The following is a 23658-nucleotide window of genomic DNA, read 5'->3' on the forward strand; positions in this document are numbered from 1 at the left end:
ATGACCCTGAAATCATGACCTGAGTCAAAACCAAGAGTTAGAAGTTCAACCGACTGTGCCACTCAGACGCCCCTCTTAGTACAGGGCTTTAAAACATCCATGAAAATATTAAAAACTCCTTCTTCATATGGGAAGGAACAAGAATGAAAGTGGAATTTGTTTTAGTGAAGAGACAAATGTTATGAAACCATACAAATTAAAAGCAAAAGAAAAGAATAATGGAAATGACACAAGGCTGAATAGTATCCCAGGTGCCTGTGCTCTGGATAAGTTGCTGTAGTAAACACCAACTTGATCTACCTGAAGCCCTCAACTCCTTATCACCAAAGCAGCACCCCAACTATAAAAATATCACAAAACGTCCTTCCACCCATCCCCACAGAGATATGCTAGAGTGAAGCCTGATGAGTAACTACCCAGAATCCTGTCTTTTATCCAAGTCTTCTAGATACAAAATACCAAGCTTTTTACCATGTGATTGGGAAGTCATCATGGAAGGAAAATGGCTGGCAGTCAACAGGACCTATTTTGCACGACTGCAAAGAAGCCAAGAGATGGAACTGGGAGATACTTCAGTTTCACACTCCTTTCCTGTCTACTAGTGGGAAAATGTAAACCACTGGCACCTGCTTCACTCACGAATTCATGAATGAGGAGGTAGACAAGCACCTGGAGGACAGAGGCTTCATGTACCGAGTTACCTGAGAGTGAGGTGGCCAAAGAGCAGGGCTCAGAAGTGATATCTTGAAGGCTCAAAAGAAAGAAATGCTGGAAATGGGAAGTGAAATGGAGCTAACCACGTGTCCTTGTTAGGATAGAGAATACCGCCCCCTTGAAAAGACACCTTGTACTCATACACACGATTTAAAGAACTGCTCTCAAGAAAAATATTCTCCCCAAAGAACGTCACACTTGGAAGTGAAGTCCCGTAATCAGATGGCAAATAAAACCTCAAAGTTGGTGTAGGAACTCCTTTTGGGTAGATGAGACTTTTAAATATTTATTTCTGCATACTTCTTCTGTTGCCCTTTCTTTGAGTTTTGGAATGACTTGCACTTAAATTCAAAATTTCGTTAGAGCCTGTTACATTCCTTTTAGTGCCGGGCAATGGTGTCAAATGCAGATGGGCATTCATGTAGGGGATCCAACTGGTCATAGGCCAGCAGTCAGGTGTCACGGAGTAGGACATTTGAGGGGCCAAAGGTCAGGTAATCGTAAGATACGTCATTATGTTACAATACTTCATCTATAAGACAATCGCGTTTTACAGTGTACGTGGCATATCTGAATTTAACTTCCTTATTTCGATCTTAAAGAATATTTCAAATGTGATAAAACGAACACCCAAATCCTATTCTTATGACTGGTCATGGGGAGAAGACTCAAAGTAATCAGGTGGTCAGACACACAGGGCCAGTAATTTAGAGACTCTCACCATTTTGAGGTGCTCTGATCTTCAAATATGACAATAACAGAGGTTGGTATGGGAGAAAGGTGAACAAGGAGGCAAGTGTTATCCTTTTATAAAGTACTTGAGGACACACTTTAAAAAAAAGTAAAGTGAGATACAAAAGAAATTCCCTCACTAAAAAAAATAGTACTGTTATCCTCATAGGCTTCCTTAAAATAACTTACCTTCTATTTTACATGTAGCCTTTACATAGTTATTTAAGAAATCGGTCACAATATAAACAAAACAAAGCGTTTTTTCAATGGGTAAATGAATCCGCAACTCTGACACCAACAAACAGGATGAAATTAACTCCAGGCGGCTTGATTTTCGCTTCCAGGTTCCAGGTTCATGGACTTGCTGTTTTATGAGCTGGGAAGAATGAATGAATTTTAAAATAGCTAATTTAACTCAGTCAGCCACAGGACCTGGCACAGGAAGTAGAAGAAACTGGTCTTTCAAAATGTATTTCTTTTTTTACCTGCTTGACTTTCAATCAGCCCTAGAGAGTCAAAGAATGTATGAATCAGGATTTATGATGGTCTGAAACTACATGCAAATAAAATCAATCAGCCAAAAAAAGGGCAGGGGTGATTTGGCCTCATCTCCAAAATTAGTATCATAAAGTATCATACACGATTGAGTGTATGTATTTGGTTTTCTTTAGATCTGCTTCTGTTTTACTCCTAATATTAAGAAAGAGTTCTTTCCTTGAAAATCTTCATATGAAGTAGTTTTTTGTTTACTTCCAAGATGATGCAGTGAAAGCTTCACGAATTTCCAAGTGCAAGTCCCCAGCCAACTAGCAGCGTGCACACCATCTCAGTGCTGCAGACCCATGGTACAGGGGCCTCTGGAATTTGCGAGTAGGGTGAGGATGAAGATGTTTGACAAGGGGGCACAGATCCAAGTGGTTTTTGAGGTTCTTTCAAACGCCCACTCTAGGTCATTCAGGGAGCCTCACTGTGATGGGTTAGCTGTCTCTTTCCTTTCTCCTCTTACTGTGCCCTTTTTTTTTTTTTTTTTTTTTTGACCCATCCATTTTCTGTTGGGTCCTTCACTGAGAGTAAATGAAAAGAAAAGCCCTCAATTTAATTACCCGGGAGTCAGTGAAATCATCAATCCTTAGAGTATACTATTTTTCTGGATCATTTTCCATTAGCAACAAAGCCCCTTTGGTTTATACTTGACAACTTAGTATTTTCTACTAGGACTGCACAGTTTAAAAAATGACCCAAAGAGCTAACTCACACCTTTCCAAATCTATTCAATATAATTATAGATAATAAATGGACATTTTCTTGGTTATTATAGCACTGAGCCTGATGGAATCATGTTCTGTGAATTTGCTATAGGTTGGTAATAATTTCCAGCGTTACCAGGAAAGAAAGACAAGATAGCTAGGAGCACAAAACTTTCACTGACTCATGAGAATTATAGAGCCATCTGGGCCACTGAAATATATAAAGAGTTATTTCCAATAACTATTGTGGACAAAAATGTGAACAAAATAATATGATATTTTGAAAATATTTTAATATTTGCAATTTGCCTGTGCTATTAATATATACATTGATTTAGTAATAAATATACTACTATTACATAGAGCGCAATATTTTTAGTATTCACAACTGGTTGAAATTAATGCTGCTATTATCTCAAGAAAGGAATAAATAAATATCATGCCCAAATTCCAAACCAATGCTCAAGAGGTTACCATTAACAAAAATTATAAAATAAACAGGTAGGGCATTATCTTTTTAAGCATGATTCTTGTAAACATAGCAAAGATCACTTTTCTCAGTCCTGACATTTCATGTGATGGCTTTAAAAGAAAATACAACATACAAATCCTATCACTTCTTTTTTTGCATAGGGAGTGAATTAATTGTATTCAAAAATGCAGCAATCTTTCAATGAAATGTCTTCATCACATAGCACTTATTTTCTGTAGGAATTCAGAGCTTTGGAGCAATAAAAGTGCTCTGCATAAGTTTATAAAATATGCTTTCTGGATTTAAAATTTAACAGAAAAATTTCAAGACAAGTCATAGTCATGATTCTAAAATATTATGTACATAATATACGACTACAGGAGGGCACGCCTCCCTGTAGCACAACACAGTGTACAAATGTGAAGCACAGTGTTTCATAGAATTTCCCTTTAGATTTTCTTCGCATCGGTGCCTAACTGGCTAATGATATGCCCATTCCACTTGTGCAAACAAAGTAGAAACAGGGACGTGAGAACAAATTTAAAGTGGATAATGGAAAAACTGGCAAAAATGCAGTACATATGCTTTAAACAGTGCACTTTATAAAATAGTTTGCTTTATCCATATTCTCTTATAAAGTGCAATATTACTTAAAACAGAGACATGTACCTTAAGATTTTGCAATAACCATTAAAACAAACTGCCAGGAAAGAGCAGTGCAAAATTAAAAACATATGTAGCTTAGCATGCATCTCAGATGGATCCCAAATAACAGAGCATGGGACCTTAAGTTCCTGCACTTTTTTGTTTTTGCTTTTGTTTTTTTGTTTTTACTTTTTAGAAAAAGATTAATAATAACAGGTCACCATCACATGTAACCATAAAATAAAGACAATAAGTTAAAATCCTCTCTCAAGAAGTAAGTGTACGCCACACATAAAATTCACTACAGATTCATTTTGAAAACTGTCAGGCCTTTTTCTCTGATAAATCCCTGTTGGAGGGGTGCAAATCTCTTAAAAACCCACGCTGGCCACAAGGCAAAGCGAAAAGTGTCACCATCACAGTACAAGGGACTCTTGCTGGCAAATGTCTGGAAAACCTGCGACCGACTCAGTAAGCAGCTCACACCTAAGCAGTCCCTAGTTAGATCTGCGGACAAACCCTCTGCTCTTTCCAGAACAGTCCTGTTGGCGTCGTGCTAGGCCACTAACCAGTATAACAGGGTGCTCTATTCACAGTAACATTCTCTGTCCAGTGCTTTGGGACGAGGGGAACATACTGGGTTTTCCTGAAAAAACTCCCTAAGAAGCAGATTCCAAAGACCAACAGGACAGGTTTTTAAAAGCGTGAGAGGTGACCTCGGGCACACTGAGGGCCCTGGCGGGGCGGGGTGGTCAGCGGTGACCTCCCCTGGCCCACTGCTCAGTCTGAGAACTGGAAGAGTGCGTCGGGGGTGCTGGCGTCGGCGGGGTGGCTGGGCTGCAGGGTCTTGGTGGGCGTGGTCTTGCCGTGGGAGTGGGACGAGGATGAGTGAGAGCTCTCGCTGGAGCTGCTGCGCGTCTCCGTGCTGGTGCTGGTCTTCTTCATCTTCCTCCTCTTTGCCAGAGGGGCCTTATCGACGTTTTGAAGGCAAAAGCCCTCTCTCTTGTATTTGTTAAAGGCCTAGGGGAGAGAGAAAGGGAGCCCCCGTGAAGGGAGAGAGACGGTGGTTTTTCTGGCAGCTGTGACTTCCTGCAGATAACCTGCTGTGGCCACACGGCTCTGGAACCAAGTCCCCAAGACCACTGTGTGCAAACCTGCTGGCAGGGTACAGGGCTCATGGGAAGGGGGGGGGGTTCTCGTTAAACCACACCAGCCGGGCCGTTTAGGACTCAGGGTTCTCATAAATCTTTTGAAGTGCTACTATAGTGCTATTGAAGTACTTCAATAGTGCTACTTTTCAATAAAGACCACTAACCTCTCAACCCCCATTACTTTTACTAGTTCAGTGTCTCAGATTTAACATTCTGACCATGGGGGCACCTGGGTGGCTCAGCGGTGGAGCGTCTGCCTTTGGTTCAGGTCGTGATCCCGGGGTCCTGGGATGGAGTCCCCCATCGGGCTCCCCGCAGAGAGTCTGCTTCTCCCTCTGCCTGTGTCTCTGCCTCTCTCTTTCTGTGTCTCTCATGAATAAATACAATCTTTTTTAAAAAAAAAAGTAAAATAAAATAAGATTCTGACCACAAAATGCCCACACAGAGCACATTGGATCCTCCTCTCCACTTCCAGGCCGGGGTACTTGGGGTGTGTCTGGAGTACTTCATCTACACAGAGAGGGTTAGCTCCACCCACCTCGGCCTTGCTTTCTCCTCACAGTTGCCTGTGCCCACTTCTCTTTGCCTCAAGTTTGGGTGTCACCAGGGTTATTCTTCACGGCTTAGCATCACATGTCACCAGGGAAGATGGGGATACAAACTCTAAGAGTTAATCCCTTCACACCTCAACGCATCCTAGTTCATTAATTTTTAATCCATTTCTGCAGCTGAAGAAGAAACGCCATTCCTATTCCTCTCTCGAGCTAATCCCTTCAGAGGTAATTTATTTCTCCCTGATTCATCGATTCCTTATACAATTATCTTAAAGTATTTGCATCTGCTTGGCACAAATGCGCCTAATCTTACTCCCTATCCCTCACAGTCTCTAGGACAGGTTATGCACAAATGGTTGTTAAGTGAATGATGGACTTTCACACGTGCCTTAGTTCCTAATGTTTATTTACGGCTGTTAAAGAAAATTATTTAGCCTATTCGAGAGATAAAAGCTCCAATATAATGCATATTGTTTTCATTATCTACTGAAAATTTTCAACTCTTCAAATATCAAACTACTGTCTCATCTCACAAACTCATCCTGAATGTCACGTATTCTGTGGGGTAGCAGTGACTCCAGTCCCCCACATACTTTCTGCTAATAAATGTGTTTATATCACAGAAGGATTTATAAAAACACACCTAGAAGAACACATTATTTTAAATATTCTACTAAGAGTGTGCCTTGGAGGTTACGGAGTAAATGCACTGATTCCTTTTCACACCCGCCCGACCTGTGTGGACCACAGGGCCTTACGTGGAAAGTTGCTTTCACACAGGTTTGCACAGCAGCTCCTGAAGATCCTAGAATGTCTGGAGTCATAAGAGGATTTGAGGACAGCTGGCTGCCATCTTGAAGCCATTCGTTGTATCTCAAGCCTGACATTTTAAGCCTTTTATTTGGATCAACTGTGAGAAGTCCTATGGGAATAATGAAGATGTTTTTATGATTTGTTTCAAACATCAATCTCAGGTAGCTTCATGTGACACAGTGATTTGGATAAGGCTTCAACCTCCCACAAAGGGAGTTACATTTTCATACATCTAAATCCCCTCGTAAACACTGAACCCGAATGACAAGGCCCACTGTAGGCTGACCGGCTTCTCAATCAGGAGGGAATCAGCACCCAACACATAGACTCCCAGTGGCCACGGGCAAGGTCGCTATGAACAGGGTGCCAGGTGCACTTCATTCCTGTATGCACACCATGCCCAAGTCAGCGAGTGCAGGAAGGCAACAGGGACACGGAGATGGAGACCCAAGGAGGAGCTAGGAGGAGACGCAGACAAAACCCAACTCTGACGGCACTGGGGGACAGTCCCCATGCACAGGGTGTGGGTGGCCCAAGGGGAGGCTCTGACTAGAGGGTGGGCACCCTGGAAGGCTTCCAGAACATGAGTCCTGGGGGATGAGCCCAAGTGGGCTCCATGAAGAGGGGTGCCCCAGGGATTACAGAGAGCAAGCGTGAAGTCATGCAGGAATGTGAGCGCAGGCACACGTGAAGAATTCAAAGGCAGAGCGAGGCTCACAGGAGGCCCAGGCAGCAGGGCCTGGAGGGCCCTAAAATTCCAGTGCTCGTCCATGGAGTCTGACCGGGGGCTAATGGGGCCTCTCTGAAGGATATTTAGTAGAGAGAGGCATAGTCACCTCTGGGTATGAGGAAGGTCACTCTGCTGATTGGTAAGGGACAGGTGACATCAGGCAGTGAGAAAATGGAGACAGTGCCTGGGATCTGAGGAGAGAACCGATGGCGGCTGCATGAATGGGGCCGAGTGGGCAGTGAGGACTGTCGCTGGAGCAGGGACTGACAGGGGTGAGAACCGATGCTGGACCTGGGGACTGAGGGGGGTGAGGACCGATGATGGACCTAGGGACTGAGGGGGGTGAGGACTGACGCTGGAACCGGGGACTGAGGGAGGTGAGGACCAATGATGGACCTGGGGACTGAGGGAGAGGAGGACCGACGCTGGACCTGGGGACTGAGGGGGGTGAGGACTGATGCTGGAACCGGGGACTGAGGGAGGTGAGGACCAATGATGGACCTGGGGACTGAGGGGGGTGAGGACCAATGATGGACCTGGGGACTGAGGTGGGTTGAGGACTGACACCAGACCTGGGGACTGAGGTGGGTGAGGACCGACGCTGGACCCAGGGACTGAGGGTGAGGATGTGGGGGGCGGACAGTGCCACCCAAGTGTCTGGCCACCTGGCAGTGGAGAAGGGAGTGGGTGGAGGCATATTTGGTGGAAAGGACAGTAACACAGTGTCAGTTCATTTGGGCGGTGTTAGAGTGAGATCCTGTGGACCCCTTGGATGTGGACAAGATTCATAAGGGACAGCGTTCCTAAGGCTCAGCAGAGTGACCTGGAAACCTTCTAGAACACACGTGAATTCCCTGAGCAACCAACAACCATAGGTGAGCGGGTATGATTCCACTTCAGTCGCTACACGGTGTGAACTTTCATTAGAGTCTTACCTTGGATCAAATCTTTAGCTTCTTGGGATACATTCTTCCAGGCTTCTCCTTCAAAGGAGAAATCTCCCTTTTTAATTTTCTTCATGATTTCCACTGCACTGGTACACGTCAGACTTTTGTCGTGAGACTGGAAGGGAACTTGCCCTGACAACATCGTGTACTATGAAGAGGGAAAAAAAAGAAAGGGAAGAAAAGAGAATGTCTGCCAAAGTCACGGTCAAAGCCACGCTGGGAGCTTCACTACTCACTTCATCAACATATTTCCCGGCTCCTACAACCAGCATGCCGGGGTTGAGGAGGTCATGTAGACTTCTACCACTGAAGCGACCAACACATTTCAAGGCCTTGTGAAGAGGTCAGACAGCTTATTACATCAAAATTTAAAGAGCAAGGACCAAACAAGGATGTTCTTCAGAAAAGATAGTAGAAAATAGAGATAGCCGAACCCCTCAGTAATTGTTTTTTTGTTTAGTTTTCCATTCAATACCACACCCCCTTTCCTTAGGAGATTAACTGTGGTTAAGAACTTCAAACATTTTTAAGTTAGGCCCTCCTGTTTTGATTGTAATTACCACTTTATTTCTCTCATCGTCGCGTTAAATATGATGAATTTGCTACAACCACCTGTTTTCACTGTAGCCATGTGTTTGAAAAATTTATGTTTGAGGTTTTTTGCCCTTTAAAAAGTCAACAGAAAAACTGAAAAAGCTAAGTGAGGCTTGTCTTTGCAGCAGAGACTGGATTTAAGCTTTAAACTTCTGGGAGAAGGTTTCCTCTCTGTTCCCTGAGAGACCCAGAGGCCACGGAGGGGTGAAGGCAGGGCGGCGGGGCGCAGACCACACAGATGCGCTGCACAGCGAGGAGACAGTGCTGGTATGGGTGGGAGCCAGCTCACCACAGCATCAGTCAGGAAGGGACAAGGAGGATGGTCTCCATTTCAAGCCCAGCCTTCAGGAGGAGACACACACCCACAGACAAGTCCCTGTGACCTAGGACTCTTGCCATTTCTCTTCCGGCCATGAGTCTGACAGGCAGGCTCACCCTCACAAAGGCAAGAGGGGGACGCTGCTCTTTTTTTTGGGGGGGGGGGGATACTGCTCTTACACACTGGATCCCAGAAAGGATGGAAGCTCCCAGACAGGATAATAAAAAGGACATCAAAAGGGGGGAAAGCAGGAGAGAGGAGAGTAGTCAACAAATGCCGGGTGAGAAGGACGGAGCCCCAGAGAGGAGAAGGAACCTGGACCCTCTGAGGTGACCAGACACCAGGAGGCTCTGGGCGGGAATTGGGACTCTCTGTACAAGAAAACCGTGCCCAAGAGAAAACCTCTGCTCCCTCAGATGGAGACGCCAAGGAGAAGAGACCTCAGTTACTGACTTGGAGCCACATGACATGAAGATATTTGTTCTAAGGAGGGACAGGTGTGGACGCCTGAAGAACAATGACAAAACAGTTTCAGAAAATCCCAGAACCTCCCTGAGTCTGTTCTCCTTTGTCCTTTGCACACAGTGACGCTGGCACAGCCTACGTCTCTCCTCCCTCTTCAGACTTGGGTGCCAGCTTCCCGCCCCTGACCCGGCACCTCGACTGCCCGTCCGGCTCGGCCTTAAGGTCCCCGAGTTCCCACCCACGCTCCCCACCCACAGGCCCTAGGCCTCCCCGACTGTGCCCTAGATATTCTGTCTCCTCAGAAGGCCATTTTCTATCGAGCCGGCGAAGGCCCACCTACCCTGCCGTGTAACCTTCCAGGATGCGTAACCAGGGCCTCCCACCATCTGCCATTGTTACTCCAGAGAGAAGACACGTGGCAGGAGGGGAACATGAGCTTCTGAGTCACACAGACCTGGCTTCCAACCACTGCTTTTTCACTTACTAGCTTCTATTTTCTAGCTTTTTGGTTACCAGCTCGGGCAAATTAGTTAAGCTCCCTTAGACTATTTCTTCATCTTTACAATAAATGTAACAGGATTGAGCAACCCGTTGCACTTGGTAGGAGCAGCAGCCAGCTCAGTAGTATACCCAACTTCACTCTTTTTTCCTTCCTCCTCTTTCTCTAGTTGGAAGGCAGTAGGAACCCCATTCCTGACGGAAAGTGGGGGAATCAGAACAGCCAGTCATGCAACTTGAAAGCCCCTTCCTCAAAGTCCACTTTCCAGATCACTGCCGGCGCCAACTATCTTAGCCTGGGTTCCCCCAAAGAGCAGAGTCTAAAGCAAGAGCTAACACACAATTAAAGAGTGCAGTCCCTGAGGAGGAAGAATTGAGAACAGCGGATAGTGTACACGCCAGAGGCACCGCAGGCCCTGGCTCAATGTAGTACAAGTCAATACCGTGCTGGCATGGATAAGCACCCACTGACCTGGTCAACAGATTCTTCTTGACTTCTATCAATAGGAAAGATCGAAGCAGTAAGCCTTTGCATGGCAAGGATAGCATTCACTGTCTTGTCCAAGAGCTGTGTGAACTCTCCTGCTCTGCTGTAATATAGTCTGTTAGGACCTCGATCACCTTGGCATCCTCAGGAACCCCGTGCTGGGGTTCTGATGTCTCTGTTTTGACATCTTCATTGAGACCCGGTGAGTAGGAACTGCAGTATCCTAGGTGCCTTCAAGCACACGGATGCCAGAATGCAGTGGATAGACTGTACAAACTTTCGGCAGACTGTCACATTGGTAAAGATTTTAGAGCTCCAGTGCTTAGGGACATAGAGACTTCTCCCCAAAAGACAAATGGCTATACCTTGTACCACCGAGAAAGAGGCAGAAGACTCTTTGGATCTTGGTAACAGCATATATTGCTCTTCTCGAGAATACTGCTCTAATCCATTTATCAAGTAACTGGGAAGGCTACCAGGTTCAAGGGGGGCCCGGAGTAAAGAGGGTTCTGCAGCAGGTCCTAGCTGCAGCACAAGTCGTCCTGCTACCTAGGCCATGGGATCTGGCTGACTCGACTGTGCTAGAGGTATCTGTGCAAGATAAGAATGCTGTGTGGAGTCTTTGGCAACTTCATGAGAAGTGTTGCAGAGCAGAACTGAAGGATTCTGGGCTGGCATTCTTGCCTCCTGTGGCAGAGAACTGCCATCTGCAAAACAGACCCTGGATGCTACTGCTTCCTAGTAGACCATGAGTGCCCACAGAAGGGACACCGAGAGCAGTGCATTGTGTGCTAGGATCAGCAGCTGTGCTCATTCACAGAGTCACAGCAGCAATTCAGTGTACTGTGGACACGGCTCACTTGGAATCAGCCCCAGGAGGTCCAAAAGGCAGGAGTTAAGTTATATTCACCTATCTCTATTGCATCAACACTTCTTCCTCAACTCAAGCCAATGGCTTCACTGAGGAGGAATTCCCTACGACTTTTCCTTGATGAGGAAAGAAAGGAAATTGGGTCTGGTTGATAGATGGTCCTATTAGAACATGAAAAACTCAGTGAAGCCACCTGTTCAAGACAATACCGTGTGGGGTTGGAGCTCCGTCCTTGAGAATAACATTGAACCAATGGATGATCCACTGGTGCCAGGTCCCCCATATCTAGATTCTTTTTTAGAGGGAGAGAGAGCATGTGCAAGTTGGCGGAGGTAGGGAGCGGGGGCAGAGGAGAGGGAGAGAGAATCGATCTCACGACCCTGAGATCAGACCTGAGCCAAAAATCAAGAGTCAGATGCTTAGCTGACTAAGCCACCCAGGCACCCCATCTCCCATATCTAGGTTTTATGGGTACATGGCCCACTTATAAAACTCAAGTTTCTGTCCCTGCAAACTTAGGGTTTGCTTCATTAGAGGTCCTGGTTCATGAACTCAAGTGATCAGCTGCACTTGATAACAATAAGTGACAACCCAGGTGTGTACTTCTGCAATCCCTCCTTCTCTGCTTTCTTCCTTCTCCCTGGGATTTTGCTCCTTAGGAACACGAGGAAACATACCTTAGCTTCAGGTTCTGCTTCCTGAGGACCCCAGACTAGAATACCTTTCTACTGTTGATGAACATTTGATTTGTTTCCAGTTTGGAGCATTCTGAAACATGCTAATTGAGATATATATATATATATATATATATATATATATGGAGAGTGAAGAGTGAAGTTGGGTATACTACTGAGCCTGCTTCAGGCTCCCTCAGTGGGGAGTCTACTTGAGAATCTCTCTCTCCCTCTCCCTCTGCCCTTCACGCTCACAAGCACATGCTTGCACACACACACACGCACACACACACTCTCTCTCTTTCTAAAATAAATAAATCTTTAAAAGAAATTCATATGTTGAAGACCCAACCCCCAATGTGAGTATTTTTAGAGATAGGGTCTATCTGGAGGTAATTAAAGTTACATGCAGTCGTAAGGGTGGGGTCCTGATCCAACGGGATTAGCGCCCTTATAAAAAGAACAGCAGAGAGCTTGCTCAGTCATGCTCTCTCTCTAAGCACACTCACTGAGGAAAGGCCATGTGAGGGAGGATACAGAGAACAGGTGGCTGTTTATAACCCAAGGAGAAAATCTTCACCAGATGCCAACATTGCTGGCATCCTGGTATTGGACTTCCCAGCCTCTAGTCTGTGAAAGAAAAAATTTCTGTTGTTCAAGCCATCTAATCGGTGGCATTTTGTTATGGCAGCACCAAGCTAAGACACTGTGTAAGCTCTATCTTAATTAAAGTCCTGCATGTTTCAGATAGGGACTACAATATACATGAGGCAGATGAGCCATATGAGACTATTGGATGCAGCTTCCTGGGGTATTTGTATTACTCAAGAGGAGAAATGTAAATTATTTTCAAATTATAATAGCCACATTCATGTTTATTAGATACAACACACAAAGAGGTCATAGATTTCCTTTTTTTTTTTTTTTTTAAGATTTTATTTTTAAGTAATCTCTACAATCAATGTGGGGCTTGAACTCCCAACCCGAGATCAAGAGTCATATGCTCCACTAACTGAGCCAGCCTGGTGTTCCAAAAGGCCATAGATTTCTAAAGCAAATTAGGAGACTCCAAATAAACTTTGTGCTTCCTATGGAATAACTAAGGCTTTGTATCTAGATCTTCTGGAGATATGCATTCATTCACTTGGAAAGGCTTGCAAAGCACTCTGTTTTTCTGTGACAATTTAATGCACAATGAACTTGGTTCATCTGTATTTCATTGTGTATCTCTAAAAGGCACAAAGACACAACCACACCATTATCATACCTTAAAAAAATTAGCAGTAATTCCTTTATATCATTCAGTATTCAATCAATATTCAGATTTCTCCAACTGCATCACATACACTGCAGGTATCTATTATAATTACATCTGTATGACTCAGAGTTTGAATTTAATAAATAGAATTGTAATTAGAATTTGCTTGAATCAGAATTCAAGTCAGTGTAAATACTGTTTTACAAGTGTCTTTTAATCTACAGGCTCTCGGACTTTTTTCTCACAGGAGATACTGGGTTATTTGTACTGTAGAACTTTCCACAGTCTGGATATTGTGACTGAACTCCTGTGGTATCAGTTAAGCTGTTCTTTGTTCCCTGCTTGTCTTAACAACTTGACAAGCAGATTGAGAGAGAAGCATGGCTTCCACATCCATGCAATCACACAAAGTTACTTCCATAGACATGCATTCAGAAGTTCTAACATACCTGTCCATGCGTTCTAAGACGGTCTTTTAAAATGTTAAAGAGCATGACAATTATTATTGACCTATATTTAAAGTAAAGGCTCTTTTACATGGGGTAATTTTATATTATTGCCAAAATTGGAAAGCTCCTTTTTATTTAGATTAATTTTTTAGGAGAATGCTAATGAAAATGTCATTGGTTTAAGTCCTTAAATGAAACTCTTAAATCTATAGAAGTTAGTTGTTTATTTTTATTTACAATATCTTATTCATAAATATTTAATTTTAGTTTGAAAATTATAAATGATGACTTAAAATTGCTGGAAAGAAAACCATATAAAGCTTAAAAATAAAAGAAGAACCATCCTGCAGGGACAACTGGCTTAGCCTCTGGGGGAATACAAACTGACACCAAAATAAATCCCAGATGGAGTGCAGATTTAAGTATAAAAATAAAATATAATTCTAGAGGAAAATTTAGGAGAGTGTTTTTATAATCTTGGGTTGGGGTAGGGGTGGAGGGATAATCTAACATTGAAATCAAATATCATAAAGGAAAAGACTGACATCTTACTACATAGAGATAAAAAATTCTCCATTTAAATCCTTTTAAAACTCAAAAGAAAATCTCATATTACTATAAACAAAGTTTTCACACAAATGACAAATCAGAAAAAACATCTCCAATATCAATGGCAGACAAAGGATTAAAATCCTTCACTGAGCTTTAAAACAAGGAAAATTTCTCCACAAGAAAATGGGCAAAGCTCAAAAACAGCAATTCATATAAAAGAAAATACAAATGTCCAAATACATGAAAAGATGCTCAAAACTAAATATTCATCAAAGAAATGTATGCAAATTACAACAGTAGGAAGTTACTTAAGACTGAAATTGATATTATCTGATGTATTCGCATACAGTTGATGAGAATATGATCTGTTTCCTTCTAGAAGGAAATCCAGGCATATATGTCAAAATAAAGATGTGCATGCCCTTCTCATAGGAGTCTATTCCAAGGAAATAATGAGACAAATGCAGCCACATATATAAAAAAACAAAAAACAAAAAAAAACCAACCCTGATTTGTGTAGTTTGTAATTAGTGAAACACTGGAAAACGCGGACTGCTCATTAGTAAAGAAATGGTTAAATGAATGCTGGAGGCCCAAACCACATGTGTAATATAGTCTTGTTTGTTAAAAAAAACCCACATAGCTGACAGCACATATAACACGGTGGTAAAGGCGGGGGTGTTAGGAGCCAGGGAGCTCACACACATCATCTCCACACAATGAGATTATGAGTGATTTCACTTGTTCCTCAAATCTTTCTGTATTTGTCTGAAATTTCTTCCCTTAAGATTATGCATTACAAATTACATGCAGAAAAAGTCAAGCTATTTTGAGAAGAAACATGCCAAGGTTTTTCTAGCTTTAATGTTCTGTTTCTGATCATGGCAGCCAAGGACATTTTGTGAAAAGCATGCTTACGATTACTGTAAGTTACTCTAAATATTTCTCGCTTACCTATTAATTTGTTAATTTATCCTAAATTATCTTCTATAATTACATTTTTAGTCTGAAAATCTCACAGAATGTACTTTTTAATGTTTTCCTATTAATAAATCACTTTGCTATTTTCACATTATATCCAATATGCCTGTCTTTTGAAAATATACTGTTGCCTCTTTTAAAAAGAAAAACACTATATAAACTCTTCATGCACATAAAATGCAGTGCCTTCAATATTTCAAAATAAACCAAAATAAAAACTCCTATATTGTCTCCAATGTCAATTTTAAAAAAGGGAAAGATCTGTCTTGGGTCAGATCTTTCATTGTACAGAAAATAAATCAATTTGTCAATTTTTTCCCACAACTTTAAGAAAAAGAGCAGGGAGAGAGAGACAGGCAAGAGGGCATCCGGAAAGTGACTAGGTTTAGTGGCTCTAATGAAAAGAACTCACCAGGATGACGCCCAGGCTCCAGAGGTCACAAGACTCGTCATAGCCATTATGATTCAAGAGCTCTGGGGCCGCATAGTGCAGGGTGAAGCAAGGCGTCTTGAGAGGCTGGTTATCTGGTGGCTTTAAGCGTGCAAACCCAAAATCGATGACTTTAATTTCCAAATTGTCATTTTCATCAGTGAACAATAAATTCTGCAAGATACAAACATTTCAATTAGTCTCACATGAAACTGTCCTGAGACTTGGTGATGCCATTTATGTAACACTATCTACACGCTGATACTGGATTCCGACACGGAGAGAGGTCTGATGCGGAGGGTCTGGGAGCTGGATGTCAATGTACTGTTGTTCTCTGCCTTATGTTTTTTTGTATTATTTCAATTTTATAATGTCTTATGGAACATTGTTCAACTGTAACACACTTCTTCCCACATCAGAGCCGTTGTCTACATTTTTCTTGCTCACAGTGTTTGCCCTCTACCTCCTCTATCAGCCTCCCTTCTGACCTGGTTCACATACACCTACTCTGTGTTTTGAGAAACAACCACTCTAATGTACCACCAAACTCAAGTTAGAACTTTTTCTATTTTCTGCTATTATATTTTCTTATTCTTTCTGGTACTTAGCATCTTGGTATTATCAATTCAATGTCTTCTTCCCCATTAGGCAGTAATTCCCTAACGGCAGGGACTATGTGTCCACTTTACTTATGACTCTATTCCGAAAACCTGGTACAGTCATCTAGTAGGTGCTCTGGTACATATCTGCTCATTGAATACAGTCATAAAAAAATATAACTGTATCTACTACATCCTATTTAAGAAGACATGGTAGGCATGCCTGGCTGGCTCAGTTGGAAGAGTATGTGAAGCTTAATCTCAGGATCATGAGTTCAAGCCCCACGCTGGGTGTAGAGATTACTTGAATAAATAGAAAAAAATAAAAAAGAAAGAAAAAAAGAAGACATGGTAAAGACATACATTATATTTCAGAAATATTTTCTCCTAGTTAATAATTAAACATTTTTTTGATGCTTATGGATATTATCCCTCAGTTATTCAGAAAACAGTGCTCTCTTGAATCTCTCATCACCAAGCCTTCTCGGTCACTAAGGCTTTACTGTTCTCATGTTTATGTTTATCATGTTTAATAAATGCTAACAGTCTGATGCATGGTCATCCTTTTTATTATCAAGCTAGTGCCCACAGTAAGTGAATCTGATTATACTGTCTTCAGACATCCTGACAAAACCTGTGACATCTTTATTAAATTATCCCTCAGATCTGGAACATCATTTGTTTGTTACTATTACTCCAGCTAAAATAAAGGACACCGCAGAAAGCATCATTCATACAAAGAAAAATCTTCTACACCTTCCATTCAAAAGTTAAAAATGCAAAATGTGGGAGGAGAGAAAAGCAAAAATATTAAAGAGTTTTCTTAAATGTTCTATCATACAATGCTTGATCCTGAATTTGTGATGGAATTAAAATGTGGATATAACTGAATGTAAGGCTTCACAACACCCCAGTCACAGCTGGGGTTCATCCGCTTGAGCTGGGGAGAAGTCTTTCAGCAAACGACTCCCGAGCCCCTCTGCAGCGCAAGCCTTGTGCTATGAACACAGAGGCATGAGAAGCACACCTGGCCCTCGTCCTCATGGAGCCTGCTAAGCCTTGGGAAATGACTTCAGTTTATTCTATATTAAGACAGGCAGAGGACTTCCTTAGCAGCAGTTCTTGATGTGAAGGAGACGCGGCCTCCCGCTCCCATTCTCTGAGTGGAGTTGGATGCGCAAGGGCAGGAGTGGCAGGAAGCAACTGCCTTTCAGCCTGATCTCAAGTCCCACTTGAAACTAATTTGATGTAATTTTTCTTAATCTTTCAAGAGTATGGGGCCCAATTTGAAAAGTACAAAGCAGCCCGCTAAGAATGTGTTAGCCAGCTTCTAAATTTGTCTGCTTCTCACTTAGAATTTAGGATTTTGCCTAAGCAGAAAGCCAAGGCCACATAAACATCAACCAAAAAATATATAATCGGATCTTAAAATATGACATCAATGGGAAAGGTATTAAACTTTTAGTCTGGAAATAATATACTCTGCCATTTAAAAGACCAAGTGAAAGTTATTTTATCATGGAGATGTTAGTACAAAGGCACATTTTCATTTCTCCAAAATCTATTTTGATTTAGGGCTATAACTGTAGTAGAATCTCCTAAATAATCTGACAATTCTTCATTTCAAACGATTATTTGAAAGAAAAGGTTTGTAACAAACAAGAAGAATTAAGCAACATAAGTATCTTTTTGATCGGTAAAATAGGAAGGCAAATTTAAATTCTGTTGGAGAGGACAGTTGCCTCATCTGAGACTCGTGGGATGACAGATGGCCAGTTATCAAAGAATAAAACATGTGAAAATGAATTCTATACAGTCATGGAACAGATCTTTTCAATTAAAAAAATTACATGCTTGTTCCTTGTCTATCAAGAAAACATTTAAGTGGTGTGCTTTCACATTTAAAAATAGATCTCTAATCTCCGATGTACAGAGTACCATATTTTCAGTGGGTGTTCTGTAGGAGAGTGAGAACTCGGATGAAGGAAGCAGAGGGGGAGCTACCAGAGTTGCAAGTTCATAAAACAATTCACTTTTGATTAATTACTAGTAATATGAGTAACAGTAATAGGAAGTCCACAGCCAGAAGTTCAGATGTTTTAGAATCAGTCAATTATATCTGGATGCACAGAATTCTATTTTTAAAACATCCTCTTCCTATCAATGATCAAGATACTTAAGCAGGCAAAAAAAAAAAAACAAAAAACAAAACAAAACAAAAAAAAACCCGGTGCTTTCAGAGACATATTCTTTTGTGGTTTAACACAAAAAATAAACTCCAAAGAAATTATTACTTAAAAATAAATTTGGCAATGCATTATAATCACGTGGCTATTAAAAATGAAGTTCTATTTTAAAGAGGAAATATGTATAATTTTGCAAATGAAAAAGGATGAGTCATTGTTAGTCTTTCATAAATTATTGGGTTTTGTTTTTCAATTTTCATGATTATTTTGATGATTTCCTCAAAGGGGGGAATTTTCATAGTTTTGATACTAAAAAGGGGCTTTCTGGAGTTAGAACCTTCTTTAATAACCTTTTGAAAGTAGGAATATATAAAAAGCTGCTGCTTCCGCATTGCTACACAATCCTATAAATATCATACATGAGCAAAAAGAAGCGCATAAAAGGACTGTACAACTAGTTAAACCAAGACAATTCTTTTATGTTTAAATATTCATAATAGAATTATATACATTGCTATTCATGAGATAATCACTTTGATTACAAAAATGAAAAATAAGCTTTCACAAAATATCATTTGAAAAAATCCCTCTCAAACGGTACACATAGAGAAAGGATATTATTTTCTGCTACAAAACATTTCCATTGCTATTTTTAGCTCACAACTGTTGCATAAAGTATTTCTTCCATAAAAGGCTCTCACACTTACAAATATAACCTCAAGATGATCTGCTGGCAAAAAGAAAAAAAAGAGAAAAAGAAAAGAAAAAAAATTTATTTAGACTAAAATAGAAAAGAAAAAAAATCCAAGAAATGGGATATCTGCAAGTATCTTTTTTTTTTTTTTTTTAAGATTTTATTTAATTGTTCATGAGAGACACAGACAGAGAGAGAGGTAGAGTCATAGGCAGAGGGAGAAGCAGGCTCCCTGTGGGGAACCTGATGCAGGACTCAATCCCAGGACCTGGGATCATGCCCTGAGCCAAAGGCAGATGCTCAGCCACTGAGCTACCCAGGTGCCCTGCAAGTATCTATTTAGCAGAAAGCCCCAAGAAACAAAGCAAGAGAAGCCTGCAGGTCCCAGGGGAATATTTAGGAACAGCCTGAGTGACAGGGGCGATACCTCGGGCTTCAAGTCTCTGTGCACCACGCCGACGTCATGCATGTGGCTGACAGCCGAAACGAGCTTCCGCATGATGTAGCTGGCTTCCGTCTCACTGAAGTGTTTCTTCTTCTTAATGCGCTCAAACAGCTCTCCCCCGTTCAGAAGTTCCATCACCAGAAATGTGTGAAGCTAGAAAGGAAAAAAAAAAAGAATAGTGCAGAGAGCTTTCACCAAGAGAAGTGTATTTACAGATGAAGCATTCCTGGACTATTAACTATCACCAATAAATTTGGATAATCCCTTGTTAAAATAATCAACAGCAATCCTTACTAGTGTAGAGGGAAGAACTGAAGGATAATGTGGTGTTTTTAGAATTCTATTTTGGTAATGGAAAATTTCAAGTGCTGCAGTGAAATCTTTATATATCTCTTCTTTGACTAATTCTTTCATTTGAATTCCATTCCAACCCTCTCTATCAAGTTTATGTATCTTTCTTTTTAAAGTGTGACCTAGTGCTGATAAGAATGTGAAATCATCGGCTTTAAACGATATAGAAGATTAATGACAGAGTATGGGCAACTACCCACAAGAGGCCTGACCCAGCCAGTGAATGGCAAATTTATCTTTTAAAAAAGGTATTGTTTCATGAGGGCACTCTAAACCTTTGTCAGAGCTCAGGGGATTAGTTTCAGGGTTTCTTATTAATATCCATGTCAAGTACCCAGAGCTCAATGCAGGGTTTGTTTTTTTTAAATGATTACTTTAGCTATCAATGGCATTATCATTAACTATATAGTTTAAAAATTACTTCTTTTCTATGCTTTGTATACTAGTCCATAAAGAAAATGACACAGGAGCAATCAAAAAGCAAAGGGATTGTATCAGCTCTCAAGTGAACACAAGCATGTAGTTTAAAAAAAGATACCCAAAGAACAGATTCAGGTGCTATGTATCACAGAACCAACACTATTCAATAAATACATTTCCTTTTGAATTAGCAAAATTCAAAAGAAAGAAAGAAAGAAAGAAAGAAAGAAAGAAAGAAAGAAAGAAAAAAAGAAAAAGAGAGAAAGAAAGAAGAAAGAAAGAAAGAAAGAAGAAAGAAAGAAAGAAAGAAAGAACGAAAGAAAGAAAGAAAGAAAGAAAGAAAGAAAGAAAGAAGAAAGAAAGAAAGAAAGAAAGAACCTTTATAGAAAGGCAATTATCCTGTACATACTGGACAAATTTTAAAAGGTGAACTCTTTCAATAAGAGAATTGCTCTCCAATAGTTTGAGTTTGTACATACAACAGATAAAGTCAAAGTGGAAAGTCTGTGACAAGCATATGCCAGCGAGCTTTAAAAAGAAAAAATAGAGGGTGATACCTGTAAGTGGTTTAAAAGAGGTTTTAGAGTCAAACATGGTTTGACTCTATTTATGACCCTGGTGATGCTCCTTAACCTCGATGAACTTTAGGACCTTACCAATACAATAGATAACAGTGAGAAAAAGTATATGAGACAGTTGGATGATGGCTTTCCAGAGACGTCCATATCCAGATCCCCAGAACCTGTGAACATTACCTGCTATGGTAAAAGGACTTTTAGGATGTGATTAAGGGTGCTGACACGGGAAGCATGTCTGAATTATCTCTCAGAGCCAACAGTATGGGATGGGATTATGGAAACAGATTGGAGTGATAGAAAGAAGGGTCACAAGCCAAGGAATGTGAGCAGTCTCCAGAAGCTAAAAAAGGCAAGTAAATGGATTATCTCCTAGAGTCTCCAGAAGGAACCAGTCCTGCTGACACCTGGACTTTACACAAGTCAGACTGATTCTGAACTTCTGATCTCCAGACTGCATGATGATAAATTGGTATTGCTCAGGCTGTGGTCATTTGTTACAGCAGCAATAGGAAACGAGTACAGATCATGATGCACTGAGTGAACTCCACGGCTGCAGAGTTGGAGGCTAAAGACCCACCCTAATGGATTTCACCATTAGCTGAAGAGAAAATTGTGTGCACCTGGGGATGATCTAGGCAACTATGTCACCTACACAGAAAACTCAAGGTATCAACAGCAGAATGATAATATATTTTAATATATCTGTACCGGTATATATAGCATTACATCATGAGACAACTTATTTTCAGCAACTCTTTTTTTTTTTGTTTTTTTTTTTTTTTTGAGAGGGAGAGAATGCAGAGGGGCAGAGGGAGAGGAGAGAGAATCTTAAGGAGGCTCCATGTCCCAGTGTGGCTCTCACAATCCTGAGATCATGACCTGAGAGGAAACCAAGAGTTAGATGCTTAACCCATTGAGCCATTCAGGCATCCTTCAGGAACTCCTTAATATAAAAATAGCAAATAATAAGTTTAACCTGTGGCATAAGTAAAAAACTAGGGATGCAGTTCCTGAGATCTGACATCTGCCTGAATATAAGACACTGAATGTCTTTGCTGGGACGTAAGTGTGCACAAGTGCAAAATCAGAGGGGGAGGGTCAAAGGTCATCCTCCAATCCCATGACCAATGATGTGCTCTTTTTAAGTACCTCCAGTGGATGGGGGACTCATTACCTCCACTGTAACTGGATAGCCCAACAGGGTAGAGGCAGTAGAGGAGCATTGAGAGCAACTCCTCCAAGTCCTCACTCCCAAGATACTCATTTTTCTGTCTATGAGAACCAAAGAGCCAGGAGATGAGAATGTCATCTTTGGGTGCTTACTCCATGCTTCTGCCTCCCCTTAGGCAGCAGAGCAGAGTAATTAAAAGCTTGTTCTGAAGCTGGATGCTTGGGTTCAGAGCCCAGCATTACCACTTACAAACGGTGAAATCCTGTTATTTAACTTCTGTGAGTTTCAGTTATTCTAAGGACTGAATAACACATGTGGAACCTGGTATAGTACCTGGACCTCATAAGGTAGGCAATAATAAAGGACAGCAGTCACTGTGGTTAGGATGTGTCATTGCTGGCCATGGCACTCTGGGAACTCTGGGTATATGGTAGAGAACCAGGCCATGGACTGCCCAGGACATGGTGCTACAGCAGCACGTGGGGACAGCCCAGGACCAGAGTCCAGGTTTTCCCGGCTAGATGCTCCTGATCCTTCTGAGTCTGTTTCTTCTTTGGTAAAGTTAGGGTAAGCCACATCCAGGATTGGTTTTGGCTCCTTTGCTCAGCATGTTGTCTCAAGTGGGACTGTGTCACCTCACCCAGTCCTGGGGAGGAAGTTAACTGTAATGGAGCAATTTTTGTCATGGAAGGTGGCCATGGAGGGACTGAGGAGACATGGACTTGATCCAGTGGCCTTCCTCCCACATGCAGAGTTCCATGCTTCTGCACAGGGTTCCTGTTGGAAAGCAGGACAAGGAGAAGAGGGGTCAGTGTGACCTGCCCTGAGGTCTGGGCAGAATATGCCCTCTGCAGTACTATGAGAGGGAGGACCTTTGCCCTCCTGGTTCATCTTTATTCTCCAGCTTGCACTAGTTAGGTTTAAGACTCTCTAAAGTCTATTCTGGAAGTGAAAAGAAAGGGGAGGGCTGATAACTAATTGACTCCTGAGAACTGTCCAGTGATCACACTATGGTGAGTAGCTGCTGGAGTGTTGACAAGCGGCTTGTGAGACTGCCACTGGCCCCTGCCCGCCGTCCTTCGTCCATGTCATGTGCGCCCACTCCTGAGTGAGAAGAGCAGAAGTGAAAGGATGCACCGGATTGAAGGATGGGTAAGAAGTTTCTCTGCCCTCTCTAGTGGCTGGGTCACATTCACATCCCTGACTCTGACCCGGCAGCACCGACAAAACTGGTGGGAAACAGAACCCTCTATGGGAATCAGTCTGCACAGCAAAATAGTGTGAAATACCTGATCATGAAAAACTTCATGCAGCTTCACAATATTGGGGTGTCCTTCACAGAGCTTCAGAGCTGTTATTTCTTTCTGAGTATTGGCTTCCATCCTGCAAAACAAAAGCAGTTAGCCTCCACATACACACCTCTTCACCAAGTTTTTATGTCCCGATGATCCCAACCTGAATTTTGTGTTTATTTACTGTGTATTTGGAATGTAACTGTTGAAGTCTCACAGCGAGGTTTCTGACAGCAATGAGTCCTACAACCCACCAGAACAAGTAATGCATTATCCCTGAGACAACGATTATTTCTGAGTCAGAAGAGAGCCAATCATATGAAGAAATGGATGCCTTAC

The 23658-nt window shown here is 41.8% G+C and overlaps 1 protein-coding gene across 6 annotated transcripts in view; it reads right to left on the bottom strand.

Annotated features, from left to right (window-relative positions):
* Positions 1-2966: 2966 nt before the first annotated feature.
* RPS6KA5 (ribosomal protein S6 kinase A5) overlaps positions 2967-23658 on the bottom strand; it is a 171402-nt gene continuing 150710 nt past the window's right edge. For all 6 annotated transcript variants that reach the window (XM_072839685.1, XM_072839684.1, XM_072839686.1 and 3 more), the window contains 6 exons: positions 23317-23410; positions 19490-19660; positions 15566-15757; positions 7994-8153; positions 6274-6437; positions 2967-4830 (listed from right to left, as the gene is read on the bottom strand). In XM_072839685.1, coding sequence (XP_072695786.1) covers positions 4591-4830; positions 6274-6437; positions 7994-8153; positions 15566-15757; positions 19490-19660; positions 23317-23410 — 1021 coding nt within the window. In that variant the 3' untranslated portion in view covers positions 2967-4590. The remainder of the gene's footprint in view (positions 4831-6273; positions 6438-7993; positions 8154-15565; positions 15758-19489; positions 19661-23316; positions 23411-23658) is intronic.

Source organism: Canis lupus, chromosome 9, assembly GCF_048164855.1.
Source record: "Canis lupus baileyi chromosome 9, mCanLup2.hap1, whole genome shotgun sequence".
In the NCBI taxonomy this organism is placed as follows: domain Eukaryota; kingdom Metazoa; phylum Chordata; class Mammalia; order Carnivora; family Canidae; genus Canis; species Canis lupus.